At 54.3% G+C, this 20,842-nt stretch overlaps 11 protein-coding genes across 11 annotated transcripts, besides 5 other annotated features; 7 read left to right on the top strand and 4 right to left on the bottom strand.

The window, feature by feature from the left end:
• Positions 1–694: 694 nt before the first annotated feature.
• Positions 695–2,979, top strand: ACLA_024130 (transcription factor domain-containing protein; the record flags this gene model as incomplete). Its single annotated transcript, XM_001269123.1, has 2 exons — positions 695–778; positions 865–2,979. The coding sequence occupies 2 exons, from the start codon at positions 695–697 to the stop codon at positions 2,977–2,979; spliced, it is 2,199 nt and encodes a 732-aa protein (XP_001269124.1).
• Positions 2,980–3,498: 519 nt separating this feature from the next.
• Positions 3,499–3,532: a microsatellite.
• Positions 3,500–3,532: a microsatellite.
• Positions 3,533–3,537: 5 nt separating this feature from the next.
• Positions 3,538–3,568: a microsatellite.
• Positions 3,539–3,568: a microsatellite.
• Positions 3,569–3,648: 80 nt separating this feature from the next.
• On the top strand, positions 3,649–4,751 carry ACLA_024120 (HpcH/HpaI aldolase family protein; the record flags this gene model as incomplete). The annotated part of the gene is made up of 5 exons (XM_001269122.1): positions 3,649–3,805; positions 3,883–3,975; positions 4,059–4,288; positions 4,367–4,588; positions 4,650–4,751. The coding sequence occupies 5 exons, from the start codon at positions 3,649–3,651 to the stop codon at positions 4,749–4,751; spliced, it is 804 nt and encodes a 267-aa protein (XP_001269123.1).
• A 99-nt stretch (positions 4,752–4,850) lies between these two features.
• On the bottom strand, positions 4,851–5,162 carry ACLA_024110 (glutaredoxin family protein; the record flags this gene model as incomplete). The annotated part of the gene is made up of 1 exon (XM_001269121.1): positions 4,851–5,162. One exon carries the CDS (start codon positions 5,160–5,162, stop codon positions 4,851–4,853), a length of 312 nt encoding a protein of 103 aa, XP_001269122.1.
• A 346-nt stretch (positions 5,163–5,508) lies between these two features.
• ACLA_024100 (CORD and CS domain protein) lies at positions 5,509–6,633 on the top strand (the record flags this gene model as incomplete). Its single annotated transcript, XM_001269120.1, has 3 exons — positions 5,509–5,614; positions 5,709–6,240; positions 6,321–6,633. 3 exons carry the CDS (start codon positions 5,509–5,511, stop codon positions 6,631–6,633), a joined length of 951 nt encoding a protein of 316 aa, XP_001269121.1.
• A 639-nt stretch (positions 6,634–7,272) lies between these two features.
• Positions 7,273–7,296: a microsatellite.
• Positions 7,297–8,201: 905 nt separating this feature from the next.
• On the top strand, positions 8,202–9,751 carry ACLA_024090 (putative ethanolamine kinase; the record flags this gene model as incomplete). The annotated part of the gene is made up of 5 exons (XM_001269119.1): positions 8,202–8,384; positions 8,459–8,570; positions 8,653–9,113; positions 9,167–9,519; positions 9,577–9,751. 5 exons carry the CDS (start codon positions 8,202–8,204, stop codon positions 9,749–9,751), a joined length of 1,284 nt encoding a protein of 427 aa, XP_001269120.1.
• Positions 9,752–10,215: 464 nt separating this feature from the next.
• Positions 10,216–11,340, bottom strand: ACLA_024080 (sugar phosphate isomerase/epimerase family protein; the record flags this gene model as incomplete). Its single annotated transcript, XM_001269118.1, has 1 exon — positions 10,216–11,340. The coding sequence occupies one exon, from the start codon at positions 11,338–11,340 to the stop codon at positions 10,216–10,218; it is 1,125 nt and encodes a 374-aa protein (XP_001269119.1).
• A 622-nt stretch (positions 11,341–11,962) lies between these two features.
• ACLA_024070 (Gfo/Idh/MocA family protein) lies at positions 11,963–13,066 on the top strand (the record flags this gene model as incomplete). Its single annotated transcript, XM_001269117.1, has 1 exon — positions 11,963–13,066. One exon carries the CDS (start codon positions 11,963–11,965, stop codon positions 13,064–13,066), a length of 1,104 nt encoding a protein of 367 aa, XP_001269118.1.
• A 348-nt stretch (positions 13,067–13,414) lies between these two features.
• Positions 13,415–15,221, bottom strand: ACLA_024060 (sugar porter family MFS transporter; the record flags this gene model as incomplete). The annotated part of the gene is made up of 4 exons (XM_001269116.1): positions 13,415–13,786; positions 13,841–14,176; positions 14,244–14,621; positions 14,685–15,221. 4 exons carry the CDS (start codon positions 15,219–15,221, stop codon positions 13,415–13,417), a joined length of 1,623 nt encoding a protein of 540 aa, XP_001269117.1.
• A 1,482-nt stretch (positions 15,222–16,703) lies between these two features.
• Positions 16,704–17,777, top strand: ACLA_024050 (shikimate dehydrogenase family protein; the record flags this gene model as incomplete). Its single annotated transcript, XM_001269115.1, has 1 exon — positions 16,704–17,777. One exon carries the CDS (start codon positions 16,704–16,706, stop codon positions 17,775–17,777), a length of 1,074 nt encoding a protein of 357 aa, XP_001269116.1.
• Positions 17,778–18,025: 248 nt separating this feature from the next.
• Positions 18,026–19,208, bottom strand: ACLA_024040 (inositol monophosphatase family protein; the record flags this gene model as incomplete). Its single annotated transcript, XM_001269114.1, has 5 exons — positions 18,026–18,161; positions 18,232–18,667; positions 18,754–18,842; positions 18,915–18,966; positions 19,028–19,208. 5 exons carry the CDS (start codon positions 19,206–19,208, stop codon positions 18,026–18,028), a joined length of 894 nt encoding a protein of 297 aa, XP_001269115.1.
• Positions 19,209–20,320: 1,112 nt separating this feature from the next.
• Positions 20,321–20,773, top strand: ACLA_024030 (type II 3-dehydroquinate dehydratase; the record flags this gene model as incomplete). The annotated part of the gene is made up of 1 exon (XM_001269113.1): positions 20,321–20,773. One exon carries the CDS (start codon positions 20,321–20,323, stop codon positions 20,771–20,773), a length of 453 nt encoding a protein of 150 aa, XP_001269114.1.
• Positions 20,774–20,842: the final 69 nt, after the last annotated feature.

Below are 20,842 nucleotides of genomic sequence, written 5' to 3'. Positions count from 1 at the left end.
GCAACGATGTCCCTTCGTCACCAGTTGGCGACGCACGGGCCAACTTCCTTCCGACCACAGTCGCGATCCCTCACATCTGGCAAACGACGCGCAGGGACGGACGAGCATCTATCAACCTTCTTGGGTTTCCTTGGCCTGTTTTTTGATTAATTGCTTCGTCTCTCTTGCGAAGTCTCACTCGAGATCTTGTGGTCAATTCTTTCCCGACATCTTCGCCGGTACTATCAGAAAGGGGCACCGTTCAATAGCTCTGGTGTCATTCACCCTGGTAACCGTGTAGACGACGATATGAGATAGGTCAGTATAACATCTATCCTTTAAATTAATGTGCTTCTTCTGCTATGATCTGCTCGTATCATCCTCGATTCGATGGATATATAGTTGTATGGTGGAATTGGATGCAGCAATGTTGACGTGATCCCTTGCGAGTCAACTACATGCTAAACTCCGGGACTAGGGACAATTCGACGAGTTTCAGGGAAGACCCCATCACTGTGAAGGCCATAGAGCAAGCCTAGAGCCAACGACTCTGTCATGAGTACCAAGAAAGCACGAGACCGCACCCAGCCCTGCTGCGTGTGCAGGCTGAAGCGCCGCGGATGTGATCGAAAACGACCCGGTATGCTTTCTATGTATATCCCGCTCGATTACTTTCCGAGTCTCTCTCGGCAAAGGCTAATGTGGAAGATGCAGTATGCGGGCGGTGCAACGAACTAGGTCTATCAGAGGAATGTTCCTACAGACCGGAGGACATGCCCCCTCCGCACAGCTCGTCACGGTGAGTCAATCGTGCTCGTGCCCTAATCTTCCAGCGTCGGCGCAAGTCCCTGATTCTCGTGAAGCAGAGCTTCTCAGCCACAGCAGCGGTATGGCTCACTGCCCACCCCGCTGGTGGTCATCCGGTCCACTGCAGTACCCAGTTCGACGTGGGACGGGTGGTCGGCGGCGCCGCCGCGTACCGCTAACGGGCAACGGAGCCAACCGCCGTATCCGGATCCGCTTGATCTGTTTTCGTTTCGGGGTCCGCTGCGAGGGCATGCTTCGTTATCTGGACCGCTGAGGCATCATCCCGTCCAGCGGCAGAGTCAGGCTGATGATGAGGGAATGATCTCCGATGATGCAGAGAAGCAGGAGGAGGCCATCGAGGTTCTGTCCAATCGGTCGGATGAGACGTTTCATACGGCTACGCGCTCCCCGGCGCTTGACGCCGATTCTGGAGTGAACGGCGGCTCTCAGTCGTTGCAGCTTTTGCGGTTACAACAGGCTGTGGATTTGAGGACAGGCAGTGTCAAGAAGGAAGAGTCGATAAGGGATCGGCTACCGCGACTACAGCACTCGAACCTTGCGGGAGGGATACTGGGCGACGACTCCGAGGATGACACGAGGAGTTCTCCTGTTGATCTGTCCAAGGAGACTGCAGATCGGCTGGTGACTATATACTTGAATCGGGATTTGGTGACTCTACCAATCCTTAATCCGCAGGACTTCCGTTCAGCATATGAAACAGCCAGTGCCGCTGGGGCTTCTCCGCCACCGAGCGCGTTCCATGCGACCCTCAACACTGTTTTTGCTCTTTCCTGTCTCAGTGTGGACAGCATGGGTAAGGGGAAAGCGACTGACTTCTTCAAAGAGGGGCAAAGACTGGCGAAATTGGTCGACCATCACCGATCTATCGATCTCATTCGCCTATATCTTCTTCAAGTTCAATATCTCAACGCTATAGGAGATCTGCACACTGCTTGGGCTCTGATAGGGACCGCAATTCGAGTTGCACAGTCACTGCGCCTCCCGTTCCATGCGAAACAGCATGAGAACGGCAGAAAAGACCGAGAAACCGCTCGCCGGCTATGGCATGGAGCGATGATCATGGAACGGATCCTGGCGCTGCAACTCGGCATCGCGCCGCAGACGTCGGATGCGCTACGGGTTCCCCTACCCACACATTTGGATACAGACTACGTTGATCTAATTTGGGGTGGACAACAGAATGCGCAGGCCGAGCGTGCGTCCGTAGTGGAGTTCTTTACTGCCTGCGCAAGGCTGTACGCACTTGTCGATGATATCATGGCTTGGGAGGAAGAAGTCAGGATACGGCCCAACAGCTGTGCCATGAAGAAACTGCTCTCGCTAGATTTCAAGCTATTCTTGAAGGCAGACAGCATGTTGCACGATTGGAACTTGTCTTTGCCATCTTCTCTGCAAACTGGGAGGTCCCACAGCCCCGATGATCACCCCATCGTCGTTCGACAACGGAATATTCTTAGAGCTCGCTATTTGTACCTCCGGCTGCGGCTTGATCGGCCCCTGGTGACACTTGGGCTCACCCTCTCCACCAAGTGCACCTGCAAACCAGATGGACAGCCCCATATCACAGAGAGGAGGCTCTCACCGGACGCACCTGTCGCGCTGGGCTTGGTCCACGGGGCCTCCATCAAGTGTGCTCGGGCCGCACTCGAGCTGACGGAACTCATTCGTGCGAACGAAGCCGGTCTGCTCAGTCTCAACGCACCGCTTAACATCCACCATGGCCCACTGCCGCCCCACTGGGAGATCGTCGACTACCTCTACGTCTGCGGGACGATCTTCCTCGCCACCTTCAACCACCAATGTCCCTTCTTCGGAGCCATGACCGATGAGGAGGACGAACAGTGCCGGGTCTTATGGTCCCGCATGCTGGACTTGCTCGCCCGCTACGCGGAACACCGCCCGACCGGCCGCGCAAAGAACACTGCCCAGGCGTGCAGAAGCACCTTGAGCGATCTCCACGACGCCGTTGTTGATGGCGCAGAGGGAACGGGCTGGACGGGCGATGCCGCGGTGCTGGGACCAGATACCCGCAACCGGGTCTTTGGGCGCATAGAATTGGAGTCGCCGGCGCGTCAGAGATGGGCTTCGGGGGCTAGTTCGGCGGATCTGGCTAGGCGTGCGCCTGAGTTCCCCGTGTGGATGGAGAGTCTACCTGTTGATCTAGCGGAGTGATGCGGATGGATTGGAGTTGAGTTTTTGATACCCTCGTCGTCCCGCAGTATTCTAGGGAGTAACTCGTTAGATAGCCCTACAATCTGAGCGGGAAATTGGAGCCAGGTCGCGATTGTTCCAGCATATGACGCTCTTGGTTGTTGGTAGTTTCTTTACCTCGGAGTCGGTCCGACTGGAGTCTCACGAAGTATACAGCGCCCATATCAGCCATCTTGGAATCTGTTGCAAGTGCAACTGTTATCGAGTCCACCCAGGATGTAGCTATATACTCCGTACATCTTGACAGTATCCCAGCGTCCCGTCCTATCTTATTATACAATCGACTCCAATTGCAACAGCTCATCAAAGTAAACATTAACAACAATCCCTCGGCCTCCCCCCGACTAGACCCCCACGAAACCCCCAACATCGGCGCGCAGTCCGAACCCCGGAAACCTGCAAGGCAAGCAATCCTCGGGTCATTCTTCAAGCGACTTCGCGAGAAGAGAGAGAAAGAAACAGTGGGGGAAGTCTTGCGCGCTTCTTCTTCCTCTTCTTCTTCTTCTTATTCTTCGCTGGTTCTTATCTTTTCTTTTCTTTTCTTTTCTTTCTGTTCTTATTCACCATTCTCTGCATCCTTCATTCCTCGTCTACCTCCCCGACGTCGTTTTCCAGGGTAAAAACCAAACAATGCAAGCCGCAAACCGTCTTCAGCAGGCTCTCCGCACCGAGCGCGGTCTCTCCTTTGGCGCATGGCAGATGCTTCCCGGGGCGAACCATGCCCGGTTCATGGCGCGCACGGGGTATGACTGGATCTGCGTGGATACGGAGCATGGGAATATCGCCGGTTTGTTTTACCCTGTGGTTGGCAAAGGGTAAAAAAAAAAGAGAGAGAGAGAAGGCTAACGAGGGTCGCTTGGGTAGATGCGCAGATGCACGAGGCTGTGGCTGCTATCGCGGCTACGGGAGTGAGTCCGATTGTGCGGATTGCTGCGAATGAGGGGTGGATGGTGAAGCGTGAGTCCTCCCTTTTCCTCTCTTTTCTTGTTTTCCTCTATGGGAAAACTAGTGGACAAAAGGCGGAGTTGACAGGTGACTAGGGGCGTTGGATTCGGGTGCTCATGGAATCGTCGTGCCGCTGCTCTACACTGCGGATGATGCGCGGAAACTGGTCGATTCGGCCAAGTTCCCTCCCGTTGGCCGGAGGGGTTTTGGCAGCCCGTTTGCCATGGGTTCGATTGGGGGCGCTTCCTCGCTGGAGTACCTCCAGGGGGCCAATGATGCTCTGCTCACCATTGTGCAGATTGAGACCAAGGAGGCTCTTGAGAATGTATGTTTCCATTCACAACAGGGAGAGCCGACGTTGGTAAAGAAGGAGCAAGCTAATATTGTCTGGCGGGAACGACAGGTCGAGGAAATCGCCCAAGTGCCCGGTATCGATGTCCTGTTCATCGGCCCCTGGGATCTCGGAAACAACATTGGTCGTCCCGTCATGGGCGATTTCCATGAGGATCTCCAGGCCGCTATCGAGCGGATCCGCAAGGTCGCGGTGGATAATGGCAAGAGGGCCGGCATCTACTGCGTGGGTGGTCCAGCGGCGAAGAAGTACGCGGACCAGGGTTTCCACATGGCAAGTAGCATCCGATGTGCGAGCTTTCTTGCTGGGGTCACTGATTCGTCTTCTTCTCCAGATCTCCGTCGTCGCCGATGCTGTCGCGCTGCCGACATTCCTCGCCAGATCCCTCGAAATCGCCAAGGGCACCAAGACTGATGCCGCCGTTCCCACATACTAATGTTTCTCTCTTCCGCATGTCTAGCGCTTGCAGTTGGGATGAACGATGTCTATGATTTGTTGTATATATGTGAATATCAGGCCCGGCCGTTTGCGCCAACTAAGAATCCGTCTTCTCCGCTTCGTCCACTAGTTTCTCGACCTCCTGCTCGGTGAACCGGTGGAACAGCTTCTTCGGATCCGAGAGCTGATCCTTGACGACAGACTGGACGTGTAGAACCGGGACATCAAACTCGTAGACGTCCCTCCAGGGCTTGTTCTCGGAGACCATGATATCCAGCTCGGAGTAATCGAAAGGTCTCCGCTTGTGGAGCTGGGTCACGGCCTGTTTGGCGGTGTCACATAGCCCGCAGTTCGCGCGCGTGAAGAGGGTGACGCGAGCTGGGGAGAGGAGGGCTTTCGTGAACAACATGATGATGCGAAAATGGATGCGTATGATTTGCCGAGGACCACTTGTGTAGTTCTACTCCGTCGATAGAGGCTGTCTGTACCCTCTGTTGTCGTGGAGGGGGAAAAACACAAGGGAAGAAAAGACGTGGAGATTCTCTGGAACCTTCGAGCTTCACCGGCTAAACCCTTTTTGGCCACGGCGTATGGAAACGAAGAGAGCATCGCAGTGGGATTTCTGCGTCATTCGACAGTCCTTCTGTTCTCTCGGCGATTTGTCTTTCTTGGGGAATCATCTTGTGTCTAGATTGGTATTCTACCCTTGCCCTTGCACATACAATATCATATAATATAATATACAGTTCGACAGCATGGCGTCCAAGTGCGTTCACAAGGGCTGCGGCAAAGAGTTCACCGACGCCGACGAGCAATGCGTGTACCATCCTGGTCCTCCTGTTTTTCACGAAGGTCAAAAGGGTAAGTGTACCAAGGACCTTGGGGGCCTTGATGGTCATGGTTTCTGGCTTAGGCGCCGTCCCCAGCCTCGTGGACTAATGAAGTCAACGTATAGGCTGGAAATGCTGCAAACCCCGCGTTCTCACATTCGAGGAGTTTCTTGAGATCCCACCATGCACCACCGGCAAGCACTCGACGGTGGACGATACACCCGTCGAGCCGAAGAAGGAAGATACAGTCCCTACACTCCCTGACCAGGCCGCTGTTGCTCAGCAGTCGCAGCCACCCGCTCCAGCTCTCCCGCGGTCTGCGATCTCGCCCGCCATTGCCCCGCCCAGCACCGCCGCCCCCGTCGCTGAAGAATCAGAGTCCGACGACCCCTCGCTCGAGATCTCGGCCAATACCACCTGTCGTCGCCGGGGATGCAATGCCGGCTACAACCCATCTGCGTCTCGCGACGAGGAGAAATGCGTCCACCACCCTGGACAGCCGATCTTCCACGAGGGGAGCAAGGGGTGGTCGTGCTGCAAGAAGCGGGTGTTGGAGTTTGACGAGTTTTTGAAGATCCAGGGTTGCAAGGAGAAGAAGAAGCATCTTTTCATCGGGAAGGGAAAGCCTCCCGGTGAGGAGAAGGTCGAGACCGTCAGGTATGTCGTTGGCGTTCCCCCCCCTCTCTCATCGTTCTTTGTAGAAGAGTGTCATGACTGACGTGATTGATACTCTACAGGAATGACTTCTACCAAACCCCCTCGACAGTGAACGTTTCGCTATACCTGAAGAAGATTGACAAGGACAATGCCAAAGTCAACTTCGCACCCACATCGGTCGAGTTCGACCTGCCGACCACGGACAACAAACGGTACAAGGATACGTACCCCCTGTTTGCGCCAATTGATCCCGAGCAATCGTCTTTCCGGGTTCTGGGCACTAAGCTGGAGCTCAAGCTGGCCAAGGCCGATGGGACAAGCTGGCCGGTGCTTCGGAGTGATGATAAGTGGACGGGAGAGAGGATTCAGATCGGGCAAGCCGGGAGGGCCTGATAGTATAAAAACCTCAGATTACTGAACATGGAATTATAGCTTAACGAACAATCATACTAATTAGAACACGGGTTGTGCGAACAACGCCGAAAATGGACCAGATACGTCCGGGGGATTTTATTTTTTTCCTTGTTCAACCGAATAGAATTTTGATTTCGCTAGTATAAATCTATCTGCAAACCAACACCAACACAGCAACCACTCGTGTCCACACATCAAGTGTACAAGTGATTGACAGTATGTCACGCCCCCTCCACAGCTAAAGCGCCTGGGGATCAGATCTTTCGAAAAGAAACCTAGCTCAGCCATGTATTGTAAGGGAAAAAGGAAGACGCACGTAGAGACGAACTCTACATTGCTCTCCAGAGCCGGGAACGGAAGGAAACCCATAGAGAAAAAAATCCCACAAGAATAGCCTTCAGCAAGCCGTACTTTGACGGAGCTCCGGGACGAAATTTACATGGTATGTAAACCTCTACTGATGATGAAGAAAGAAAGAAGAAAAGAAGAGGGAGAGAGGACGGATGTTGCGGCTTTTTGTAGGTGAGCAGGGAGTAGGGCGCTAGAGAAGTTTCGGATTAGTCACCAAACGCCTTTCCTGATCGAGAAGAGCTAGGGCTAGGGCAAGGGCAGATTCTGTTTTTTTTTTTTTTTTTTTTTTTTCGGTGAGCAAGTCACGTGGGGCTGACCCAGGCTGAAAAGAGCAGCAAGTCACATGGTTGAGAATCACATGCAAATCGTTGAGTCGAGTGGACCAGAAGAGACTAGTCCGGCTTTCACGTGTGCTGCTCTCCTTTTGCGATCACTTACAGAGTACTAGGAAGAAGGCGTTCAGACCGCTGCACATAAGCACTTTGTCTCGAGTTCTTGGCTATATCATCCAGGGAGATGAGATATAGGGGCTATATGTCAATATGTGAACTGTGAGGTCGCATGATCCCCATGTAAGTAGAAAGTTCTCGTAGACGTTGATCCAGCAAGTTGCGTCATGTACTCTGGCTACTTAAGGAAGGGGGGGGGGAGTGCCTTGGTGCCTTAGAGACAAGGTGTCAGAAGCGTGCCTCAGGAAGGGGGTCGAGTGGCTCCTCCAATCAGACGTCAGGAGGGGCACGAGACCACCGATTCCCTCTTCGGTTTCTCTCCTCCTTCTTTCCCCCTGGATTTCTTTTTCTCTTGGAGTTACTTCTTCATATTCAACTAGTCAATTCCTGTGTCTTCGATCAGAGCGTCAATTGCCGGTCAATTCATGCTTCTGACTGCCATCGTGCAAATAATCCTGACCTGACATCTGTGCTGATATACAGGGACCGAAGGGGTCAATAAGGGAGTGTACAGGTTGGTACCCAACCGTCGCATTAGCCTTCTCGCCTGTGGAAGCCTCCGTGTCGCTTGCATTATCTGATGCCTTGTCATTTCGTGACTGGGTGTTGCAAAAAGTACTTTTGTGCAACAAGCGTTTGCTAACTTTTTTTTTCCTACTTGGACTTTTAGACCAGAGCAAACCACCTCTCGGCCGTTTCGTTTCGTCTTTGACAGCAGGGCTTAATCCATAATCAATAGTGTTCAAGATGGGATCCGCAGATGGATTGAAGGACGATGTCCTTGCTCCCCTCAGGTTCATCCCTCTCTCGTACAACCATGCCGACTCTCAAGCCTCTGCGCTGAGGCTTGTCCTGACATTGAACCCAAATTGGGAGGGCCCAGGGAACCAGATTGAGTTCGTGCGCTTCACGGACGGCATCACCAATACTGTGTGTTTCTTCTAGCGGGTCATCAAGCGACAATATTCGACTGGTGAACTAGCCTTTGGACTGACTTTCTACAGCTGCTGAAGATCATTAATCGGAAACCTGGCTTGACCGAGGAACAAATAGACAACGAAGCAGTACTGATGAGAGCGTACGGTAATCACACAGAGATCCTCATAGACCGCGAAAGTATGATTTGCTGGGGCACCATACCCGCCCTCCTCTCTTGCCCATTGCGACAACGTGCTGAGTAGATATGCTCTATCTATAGGAGAAACCCGATCCCACGCGCTTCTTGCCAGCCGCGGCCTAGCTCCTCCCCTTCTGGCTCGCTTTCAGAACGGGCTCCTCTACCGATTCATTCGAGGTCGTCCATCGACCCATACTGATCTGGTGAGGGCTCCGATCTGGCGTGGTGTTGCCAGAAGGCTCGGACAATGGCATGCAGTCCTACCTAGCCGTGGCAACGGCGCAGTCCACCCTCCAGCCAAGAAAATGCCCTTTGGCCACCAAGTAGACATGGACCTGGAACATCTTCCCAAGGAAGAAGTGGATTTCCCGGTGATCAGACCTAGACAGCCAGGTCCCAGCATGTGGACGGTGCTACAGAAATGGGTTCTTGCTCTGCCAACCGCCACTGAGGAACAGCGCACCAGGAGACTCGATTTGCAGAAGGAGCTGGAGCGAGTAGTGAGTGAGCTAGATGATGGTAGAGGTCTTGGTGAGGACGGAGTATGTAGTCCCTTTGATTCCATGGCACGGAACAGCGGGTTAACTCTCATCAGTTGGTTTTCGCCCATTGTGACCTCCTCTGCGCCAATGTCATCGTCTTGCCTTCGACGGATGGTCCTGCGACAACCACAAATGACGATGGCTCGGTGACGGTGCATTTCATCGACTATGAATATGCCACTCCCTCCCCCGCTGCCTTCGATATTGCGAATCACTTTGCTGAATGGGGTGGTTACGATTGTGACTACAACATGATGCCGACCCGCTCTGTGCGGCGGCAATTTTTAACGGAGTACGTCAAGAGCTATAGCCATCATCGGCAGATCCCGGAATCCTCGCAAGAGGAAATCATCAACCGGTTGTTCGAGGACGTTGATCGGTTCCGCGGCATTCCCGGGTTATACTGGTACTTCTATATTACCATTTCTCTCTATGAGAAACCGCCAGCTAACTTTTCACCTAGGGGCGTCTGGGCGCTTATCCAAGCCCAAATCTCGCAGATTGACTTTGACTACGCATCATACGCCGAGGTCCGGCTTGGAGAGTACTATGCCTGGCGTCGAGAAACAGACGGGACTCGGGCCCCAGCCGGCGAGGAGATGCCTCTTCGGGAGTGTCGGTGGGCGCAAGAGGCCTGATCTGTTCACTTAACGCAACATCTCCCCCCTACTTGTATATAATTTCGCGCACACCTTCGCAGGGTAAAGGAGCATGTACGCACGCTCCCTTATGAGCCCAGTACCGCCGTGGCATCTCTCAACAGGATTTCAACACTATTCCTCAGCGGTGCGATGTCGGTCTGGATACTGATGGCAAGGGCCGTGGTTGCATAGCGTGAACGGGTATGATCTCAAGCATTTTGTCTTCAACGACTGTATTTGGTGTTTCGGGATGGGAGTTGTCTTTATCGAGCATTTGTGGTATCTACAAAAGCATGTCGGGAGGGAGCCTGATTATGATATTGCATAGAATTTTCCTTTCATTATCGTCGCATCGATCGATGTATAATCTTTCTATAAACACGCTACCAAACCCGACTATGTACCCACGCATTCATCCCCATTCCAAGAGACTAAAAAACAAAAGAAAAGAAAAAAAAAACTCATAATCGATGCTGTACCTCCAACGCCACCGCCGCCGACGACTTCGACGACTTCAACTCCGACGCAACCTCCGACCCCTCCAACAAAGCCCGTGGTGGAGCCGGACCCTCCAATTCCAACACTTCCACCATCTTCCTCCACGACTCATACCCGCGTCTCGCATGCGCCTCCGGCACGGACGGGTCCGGATCCGCCAAGGTCCGCGAGAACAGCTCCAGCGACACCCAGCCCTCGAAGCCGAGGTCGAAGAAGGCGCGGGCGACGTCCACGACGGGGAGGTAACCGCCGCGGTGTTCCTCGAAGGGGAAGAGGCGGGCGTTGCGCGACCAGCTCATGCGCGGCGGCTGGCCGGGGACATGGAAGGGGTGGCGGGTGTCGAGCGGGGCGGCGAGACGCTCGGCGTCGACGAGCTGGAGGTAGAAGACCTTGGCGACGTCGACGGTGGAGCGGAGGCGGGCGAGCGAGGCGCGCAGGTCTGCGTGGGCGGTCGGGGTCGTGCCGGTGGGCGAGGCCGGGTCGGCGAAGACGCGGCCGGCCAGGTTGAAGGAGTCGAGGCAGATGCCGAAGTTGGGCCGGTTGACGCGCTCGACGACGGCGTAGCAGGCTTCCCAGGTGTCGATGTGGTTGCCCCAGGCCAGGGCCTCGTAGACGAAGCGCAGGGGCGGGGATTGGGCGGCGCCGAGGTCGGCGACGCGCTGCAGGTCGGCGACGATGAGGGCCGGGTCGCCGGTGGTGCGCGGGAGGTGGGTTGTTGGGTCTGGCGGGAGGAAGTTGGAGGGGATCTGGATGAGGTCGGTGTTGAGGATGTGGGCGAGGCGGAACCAGTGCGGGAGTTTCTGGGTGACGAGGTATTCGTGCTGGCTGCGGTCGAGGAGGCCCTCGTAGAAGCCGAAGGGCTGCAGGCAGATGATGGAGAGGTGGAGGGCGTCGCAGAGCCGGCGCACCTCGTGGGCGGCGGCGATGTTGCAGCCGTCGAAGTCGGTGCGAGCGAGATGGTCGAGGTCGTCGATGAAGAGCTCAATGCCCTCGTATCCATAGCGCGAGGCCTGGTGGAGTTTCCCGGGGAGATCGTGAATCCCTGGACGGCCCAGGGACATGGACCCGATTCCCAGCCGGTTGGGCATGTTTGTAGGTGATGGATTGTATGGGAGGTCTCCAGAGCAATCGATGAGACGCAGTCCCAACCCTTTTATATATTCGTCGTCGCAGTCGATCAAATCAGATAGGAAATAGATCTCCCGTGTCCGTCCAGTGTCTTACAAGGAGCTGATCAATAGTGTGTCAGCAGCGAGATAGAGTTGTCCACCTATCCAGGAGAATCCTCTCACCATTTTTGCGTCCTTGATTTGAGGTCTGATATCTCATCTTTTTGTAGAGAGCCTGCATGCGCATACTCCCGGAAACTGAACGTATCCAAAAAGCGTCAGAAGTTGGCCGGTTAAGCGTTTACCACGACAAGGCTCCACCGTCGGTGTTTCTTCGCGGATGAGCGTTTCGCAGGTTGAATGTTCATGCCCCGAGGATTCAACGAAATGATTCAAACCAATCTGCATCGAGATTCGAGAAACTCGACCTCGGTATTCGGGTTGTAATCTGCAGCAGTTATTTATGTACGGGGGTGGATTTACCCCAGACGTAAATGACTCAAGGTGTGGGGGAGGGAGGGCAACATACTTATGAATAGTGTCATCCGCCCCATCAGTTGGCTCAAACTCCACAGCGAGCAAATATTAGTCGATACACACCATGTCTCTGAGAGTCATTGTCGTCGGCGCCGGCCTCATCGGCCCTCGCCATGCCCAATCCGTCATCTCCAACCCATCCACCGAGCTCGTCGCTCTGATCGACCCTGCCCCCAGCGCAGCTACAGTCGCAGCGCAGCTGCAGACAACCCACTTCCCCTCCATCGCCTCCATGCTCGAGGCCATCCCCAAGCCCGACGCCGCCATCGTCTGCACCCCGAACCACACGCACGTCCCCGTCACCCAGGAACTCCTCGCCAGCGGCATCCACGTCCTCGTCGAGAAGCCCGTCAGCGAGAGCATCGAGAGCGGGCACGCGCTCCTCGCCTTCGCCAAACGACCCGAGCACGCCCACCTCAAGCTCCTCGTCGGCCACCACCGTCGCTTCAACCCCTACGTGCTCAAGACGAAGCAGATCCTCGACTCCGGCGCCCTCGGCACGCCGATCGCCATCAACGGCCTCTGGACCCTCTTCAAGCCGGACTCCTACTTCGCCGCGCCCGGCGACTGGCGCCGCGCCCGCGCCTCCGGCGGCGTCATCCCCATCAACCTCGTCCACGACATCGACCTCCTGCACCACCTCTTCGGGCCGATCGAGCGCATCCACGCCGAGAAGACGCGGCCGCAGCGCCCGCGCCCGCCGCACGAAGCCGAGGAAGGCGCCGCGCTGACGCTGCGCTTTGCCTCGGGCGTCGTCGGCTCGTTCCTCGTGTGTGATGCGACCCCGTCCCCGCATAACTTCGAGACCGGCACGGGTGAGAACCCGCTGATCCCGCCGACGCCCGGCGGGGCCGGCGCGGACTTCTACCGTATCTTTGGGTCCCAGGCGTCGCTGAGCGTGCCGGACATGACGCGCTGGAGCTACGACGGGAGGGCCGAGAAGAGCTGGAATCAGCCGCTGGTGGCGGAGAAGTTCGAGGTCGAGGTCGGCGCGAAGCCGTTTGATTTGCAGTTGGCGCATTTCGTGGATGTTATTCGGGGGAAGGCGGAGCCTAGTTGCTCGGGTGAGGATGGGTTGCGGGCGCTCATTGTGTGTCAGGCTGCGAGGAAGGCGTTGGAGACGGGCGAGACGGTAGATCTGGATGCGGATCTCTTCGGTACGGACTAGTGAGTAGGAGTAGTTTGTGAGTAGTTTGTGTTGCAACCGGAAATGTCAACCTCTCGAAACAGCGCAGTATTCAACGATATTCAGGCAACCGCTGGCATTGAGCGTTGCTGGCAGAATTCAAGGGCCAAGTCCCAATATCGATGGTTTCGATCGAATCTACAAAATGGGCGAGGTTCATAGATTGATAACACTTCATGTAAAATATTATTTGAATAATCATGCGCATCTCGTAACGATGACTCGCCTGCAGGGCCTGTCACTCGGCCACTGCTCGCCATACATGAGACTATATCCACAAGTAACAAACCAAAAACTCCTGATACAACTCCCATTGGTCATGGACGCACATCAAGCCTCTTTGGGCTGGACGCTCTCCAACCGCTGCTCGCCTGACTTGGTGTAGCCAGACTCCTCGATGTCCTGACGGAATTGTTCCTCGTCCTCGCGAAGCTTGGCCAGGACAATTCCGTGAGCACGCCAGATCGGCTTCGTCTCAAAGAGAGCATCCATGCTCTCCAGAGGAATGCCCTTGGTTTCAGGAATCAAAAAGAACACGATGACAATGGAGCAGAGCATCAGCGATGCGAAGAAAAACCACACCCCATAGCCCATCTTGTCGAACATCTGGGGAGTAAACCGGGAGATGAGGAAATTCCAGAGCCAGTTGGAAGCGGCAGCGCAGGCCTGCGCCAGAGACCGCATGTTGGGCTCGAACATTTCCTGTTGACAAGTTGTTAGTGGAGCTCTGGTATTCAGGAAATCCAGACAACGTACCGAGTTCATCACCCAAGGTGTGCCGTTCCACGACGGTGTGTAAAAGACGGTATATAGATAGAAAAAGAACATGGCGGCGATACCACCGCCGGTCATCTCTCCATTGCCGTTCTTCGCGGGATTCGCAATTTTGATATATGCGCCGACAATCCACAAGCAGACTGAGGCACCGGCCGCACCGACGAGGAGCAGAAGACGTCGTCCCATCCGGTCAATCAGGTAGAGAAGCCAGATGAAGGTAACCACAGTCTTGACCACGCCGAAGATGCCGGTACTGAACATACCCGTGTTGGTGCCCCGGAGACCAATGCTCTTGAACACGGTAGGACTATAATACTGCACGAGCGAGTTAGTACTCAAGAATAAAACGCAGGATACCTATGGAAATGGAGATTCCACTCACGTTAATGGCATTGATTCCAGAACCATTCTGCCAGAAGAACAGCATGCTTCCAAGGAACAGCCGATACATAACCTTCTTGTTAGTTCCGGCAGCCTTGAATGGTTTCCAGAATCCAAGACCGATTGTGCTGCGCTGCTCCTCCAAGGCTTGGTCAATCGCTCCAATCTCCTCAATCATATAGATATGGTCCGCGGGCAGTTGACGAATCCAACAGAGATTCTCAATGGCCTCTTCTCTACGATCACTGGAGAAAAGCCAACGAGGAGACTCGCGAAGGAACACCGCACCGATGAGGAGGAGGCCAGATGGGATGAGCTGGACAGCGAAGGGGATGATCCATTGTTTGTGGCTGGGAGCGAGAGTCTCACTGACTCCATACTAGCAGCAGGTCAGCAATCTCCCCAGACATCAGAAGACGATGGAGGACAATGAAAAGCTTACGTTAATCCAGAAGCCCACCAGACCACCAATCTGCCAACCCAGCTCGTAGACACCGACCAGATGTCCTCGGATAGAGGGAGGGGCGAGTTCGGAGATATAGATAGGCGTGATATTCGAACCAGCTCCGACTCCAATGCCGGCCAGGACTCGCCCTCCGTAAATCAGTCCCAGTCCCCGATCGCCGTTGGCCCCGAGCATGAGACCAGCGCCCAAGGTGAAAATGGCGGCGGCAGATAGCAGACCCCATTTCCTCCCCCAGAAGTGACCGATAGGGTATGCGAAAAAGGCGCCAAAGAAGGCACCTGCTTGGTAACAGGACACGATGTTGGCACTCACCCGGTTGACAGCCGCTGGTTCCATAGTAGTGAATTCGAATTCCTCTCTGAACGATCCGAGAGCCAGGGTGGTGCCAATGAAGGCACTATCATAACCAATCATGCATGATGTGAAGGAGGCTACCGCAGCCAAAAGGTAGATTCTCCAGTTGTAAACCTCCTTGGGGGTAGGTCGATCCTCAACCAAGGCAAGGATAGACATTGTGAAGGTGCAATCCTCTTCAAGAGGATGAACACTTTAGGAAGACAGGAAGACGAAGCGAGGCGTCAACTGCACTCTGACGACGACAAGATATGAATGCCGATGTTGGAGGAACGGTGAAAGAAGTCCAATTCAACGGAGGCCCCGGTTTATATAAATAGTTACTGGAGTCCAGGTGATTGGGTAAACGCTAAACAGTCTAGAGCAGGAAGAAAACCTGGGGATATTGACAGCGTGGAGATGTAGATGCGGAGAAAGGAGATATTGTCAATATCAGTTTATAGACGTTCGGGTTAAACCATTAAAGCGGGCGAATGGACGCTCAACCAAGCGGCGTAAAACGAAAGTCATGCAACAAAAAGTTTCTTTGCCATTTAGACTTTGGTTCTCCTCATTACGCCAAGGGGACTGCTGGTGTAGGATTTCATAGCAGTCGCAAAATCTCTGCTGCCATAGTCGAGACAGACTCCGATACCGCTCGATATAGAGCGACAAGGCCATGAGTCAATATCTGTGTGGGCTGTGGAGAAGCTAGCAAGGATCTGGTATCCCAAAAAACCCTAGTGAAGCTCTGGAGTAAGTGAGGGAGGAGATCTACGGATCCATAAGACGATTGGATGTTTAGCATTGGGGAGTATGTCTCTTCGGCCGTCAACCCAGGGATTGGATGAAAATGCAACGATTCGATGACCAATTGCCACACCGAGGACATAATCAATCAGCCAGTGGCTGGGAAAAGCAGTAGACCGGACACTTGCCAGAAGAAGCTGGAGGAATACTCTGTAAGTCCTGCAGAGTGCGGAGCCGGGCCGATGGCGATCTGGGAGGTACGAAGTTTGTGTCTCGTTTCTAGAGTGTTATTTCGGTACTCGAGAGTCGAGACAAGCTGCAGGTAGCCACTCGCCAAGCCTTATGAAGTTATGAGACAGTTTAGGGCGGGAAAAGGGTTCTTCCCGTGAGAAGTCTAGAAGACTTAATACCGTTGCGGTTAGTGACTGAAGCCATGGCGAAGAACCTTCAACTAGCGTACCGTCAATTGTATGAATCTCGGATGTTGTCCGCCACTCAAGGGTAATTCCAAGATAGACTCGGTGGTCGTCGTAGTGACTGAAATGACTATCATCGATCTGTATGTAGATATCTACTTGATGAAACAATTAATACTCTGATGAAAAAGAAGATTCCGGAATTGAGAATCGTCAATTTTATCGGGGTGAGATGGATGAGAGGAGGGAGAGTAAAAGACCAAGAGAGAAAAAAGAAGGGAAAAGTCACGAGCAGCAGCAACTAAACGTTTCTCCGGCTGAGGATTGTCAAAGTGACGAGAAGTATCCGACTAATGGAACCTCATTTGACGTTGCATTCGGCTACAGAATATAATTATATATACATATAACCCCAGTCTCCCAATCCCGCTCAGTCGACACCAACATCCTCCTCGCTCCTGTGAATCGCGTCCGGTATACTTCAAAAGCCACCACCATGGCAGCAGCTCAACCCACCAACGCCATGAAGCACGAGCAACAGCCGTTGGAAGAGCCCATCCACTGTCCTGACCATCTCGACGGAGTCGCATATCTCTATGGCCATCCTCTGCTCAACTCCCTCTCACCACCTCTCCATCACATCGTCTACACCACCCTCGGTCTGAACTGGGCGCAAATCCCTCTCTCCAGCGTTCACGGCACCTCCGAAACCTACCCTCCTCCATACACCCGCTCCCCTGCCATCCCCAAATATCTGGCCTCCATCCGCTCCAACCCCAAATTCGTCGGCTCCTCCGTCACCATGCCGTGGAAGGTCAGCATCATGCCGCACCTAGACGATCTCACCGAGGACGCCCGGCAAGCCGGCGCCTGCAACACCGTCTTCCTCCGCCCCGAGGCCGACGGCTCGCGCTCCTACGTCGGCACAAACACCGACTGCATCGGGATCCGCGAGGCCCTGCTCCAGAACTCGGCCGGCGAAGCGTCCTTCCGCAACAAGCCCGCCCTGATCGTCGGTGGCGGCGGCACCGCCCGCACCGCCATCTACGTGATGCGCAAATGGCTCGGCGCCAGCAAGATCTACATCGTCAACCGCGACGCCGCCGAAGTCGCCGCCATCCTCGAGGAGGACGCCCAGCGGAACCCGAACCCGGACAAAGCGCCGCTCGTCCATGTCGCGGATCCGGCGGTGGCGGCTGCGCTCGAGGCCCCTGCGGCAATCGTGTCGGGGATTCCGAATTATCCTCCCAAGACGCCGGAGGAGATCCAGGCGAGGGAGGTGCTCCGGGCGTTTCTGGGTGAGGCACCGGCTGCGTCGGCGGAGTCGTTCACGGGTGTGATCCTGGAGATGTGCTACCACCCTGTGCCGTGGACGGAGATTGCGCAGCTTGCGTCGACGGCGGGGTGGAAGGTGATTCTGGGGTCTGAGGCGTTGATCTGGCAGGGCTTGGAGCAGGCGCGTCTGTGGACGGGCAAGGATGTGGTCGCTGAGCCGGGACTGGTGGAGAAGGTCAAGGAGGAGGTCGCCCGGCTGATCGCAGAACGGGTACCATCCAAATCCCATCTGTAGCCACTGGAGGACTGTGACCTACAATCGATTTGTATAGAGGTTGAGAGCATTGTATGTACATAAAATAATATAGAAGCGGACAATTCGTTATTCAAGCACCAGGCCGTCTGTAGTCCAACTCCCTCACCCGTTTCCATACTTCTCTCACCGTCCGCTCCTGCGTCTGTCGTCCCGTTTCAGTCTCCGAAGGCCCGGCAGGTCTACAAAGGTCAGTGAACGCAGCACAAACACGGTCACCAGCCATCCCCTCACCTAATTGCCAGATACAACCGACTCCCCAACCGCACATCCTCAATTGGGTCCGTCTCAGGGTTCGCCGGCGGATTCGCCGTCGTGACGAGCCCACCCGCCTCGAGTAGAATCGCAATCCCAGCAGCGACGTCCCTACCGCGCCAAAGTCAGTCCCCCGACAATTCCGCCAAACCCCATCAGAAAAAGCAACCCCCCAACTTACCACTCCCAGCAGCCCCCCTCCCACCAAATATCAAACGACCCCATAGCCGTATACGCCAAGTCCAGCGTCGCACTCCCCAAGCTCCGCACCCCATGCACCATGCCCCCCTTACCGCCGCGTGCCCCAAGCTCCGCCGCCATGTTCGCGAAACTCTCGATTTTGCGAGCCATGTTCCCGTCGGGGATGTCGCGGCGGTCCTTCCCCCACTCACAGGAGAAGATGCACTTGCTGGGCGCGCCGGCGGGCATGGGCGGGATCGGGTTGCGGATGAGTGGCAGACGGCGTTTCCCGTTCAGCCAGGCACCGCGGTTGGCGCAGGAGGAGAAGAGCTGGTCCTGGAAGGGGGCGTAGATGACGCCGATGAGGGGGCGGTGGTTGACGATGAAGCCGATGGAGACGCAGAACATGGGGAAGAGGTGGGTGAAGTTGACTGTGCCTGTTTGGTATTGTAGCATCGTTAGCGGTGGTTGAGCGGGTATTGTCCGGACTGCTGCGCTGCTGTGCGTGGTTTCTGCTTCTTACCGTCTAGAGGGTCGATGCACCAGGTGGGTTGCTCGTCGATGAGATACTCGCGAGACTGGCCTTTGGCGTAGGTTTCTTCGCCGTGGAAGCTGGGGAGAGGGGTCAGGTCAGTTCTGTTTTTTGTCTTCGTTCCGCATGGAGTCGTGATAGACGAGACGCACTTGTGACGGGGGTATTTCGCTCGGATTGCGGTCTTGATAAATGTCTCAACGTCTACATTGTGTCTCGATTAGCTCCACCCCCCATTCTCAGATGCAGATTTCAAATAACATACCCTCATCGGTCTGTGTCACGATATCAACCGCGTTATCCTTTTCCTCGTACGACTGCTCTCCCGCGCCATCAATCCTCCTGTCGATGCTGTCTAGCAGCAGCTGTCCGGCTTTCCAGCCCAGATCGACTGCAAAGGTATATATCTCATCTAACTCCTCCTGGGAGAACTGGGTTGCCGCCATTTCCGGATACTTGAAAGATCTAGGATTGGACTGTACGAATTGAATGCAGGAATAAGTCAATGTCCAGATGGGTTTTGCAGCAAAAGACCGATCGATGACTGCGGGGAGGGCCAAAAACTCCAAATCATTTTAAAAGACAGCAAGAAAGCCGTGAGTAACCGCAGCGGATATTTTGACATTTTGTCTCCACTGTGCAATTGAATTGATACTGCTTGTTGGACTCATTGGAGCCTTGGGAGTACGGTGCATTGGATGGGGAATGAATGGCATTAGGTAGGTATCTCGGTGAGCCAGATATGTGCGGAGAGAACCGAGTATTGGATGGCTTCACCTATCTTGGTGTGCTTGATATGAAAAGAAAAGGAAAGATACTCCGCGCAACGATGCTCTACAAGTACTCCGTATAATTAACAGGGTCCTTGGAGATCAGATTTAATCATTTACCTGTCCAGGCAAGCCCCCGGCTCAACCACATTGATCTATGAACTGAACCCACTTACGATGACGCTGTACTATTTACCATCACATACTCAGAGCCAGCAGTAGTCCATCCTCTATAGAAGATGACTCTCATCTTCCTTCAAAGATAGAGACCTGGTTTGCACAAGTTGCAGAATAATACCCTGTAGTCTGCATGCACTGTATCTATCTATCTACGGAGTATCTCAGCGTTCAGTCTGTGCTTAACCGTCCCCCACACCGGTTAAGCGCTCTCCCGCCCACAGTATCTGGTCCGGTGATGGTATCCAACTATCCATATTCCATAGTCATACTCATGGGTTATTTTTTTTGGTGCCGAATGAAGGAGATTTGAGAGAATCATTGGCAGTTAAATGCTTAACCCCTTGTCTTCTATAGAAACTATACCCCGGTGCTTCGTAGATATGAGGAATCCCCGCATAGGCAATACGCTTCCCCGAGTGTGTCATTGTACTCTGTAGTATTTCCCAATTAATGAGCACAAAGTATCCAGGACCTACTTGGTTTCAAAAGAGTCTAAGAAAGTATAAAGAGCTTCAACAATCAACCTTCGTCATAGTTTCTATTCTACATCTTTATTCCACCAAACAAACAAAGAAATATCGTCCAACTTGCATTTCCGATCACCCAAAATGGGCAAATCAATCCTCCTCATCAATGGCCCCAACCTCAACCTCCTGGGTACCCGGGAACCCCACATCTATGGCAGCACCACCCTCCCCGACATCGTGGCCTCCAGCAAAGCTCACGCCGAGTCCCTGGGCGCAACCCTCGAGGCGTTCCAATCCAACCACGAGGGTGCCATCGTGGACCGCATCCAGGAGGCGCGCGGCAATGTCGACGGTATCGTCATCAACCCGGGTGCTTTCACACATACCTCCGTCGCGATCCGAGATGCGCTGCTCGCAGTCAATATTCCCTTCATCGAGCTACATGTGAGCAATGTGCATGCACGCGAGCCTTGGCGCCATCACAGTTACTTCAGCGACAAGGCTGCCGGAATCATTGTTGGGCTGGGCGCGTATGGGTATAAAGTTGCAGTGGAGCATGTGGCGCTGAATTTCAAGGAGAGGGCGTCTTTATAGAGGAAATATACCCATCATGCGATCTATCTTCAGGAGTATCTTGTTATTGGTCTGATAATCAGACGGCCA

This window comes from Aspergillus clavatus, genomic scaffold, assembly GCF_000002715.2.
Source record: "Aspergillus clavatus NRRL 1 1099423829805 genomic scaffold, whole genome shotgun sequence".
NCBI lineage: Eukaryota > Fungi > Ascomycota > Eurotiomycetes > Eurotiales > Aspergillaceae > Aspergillus > Aspergillus clavatus.
Note: the sequence above shows the minus strand (reverse complement) of the source record. Positions and strands in the feature narration are given on the sequence as shown.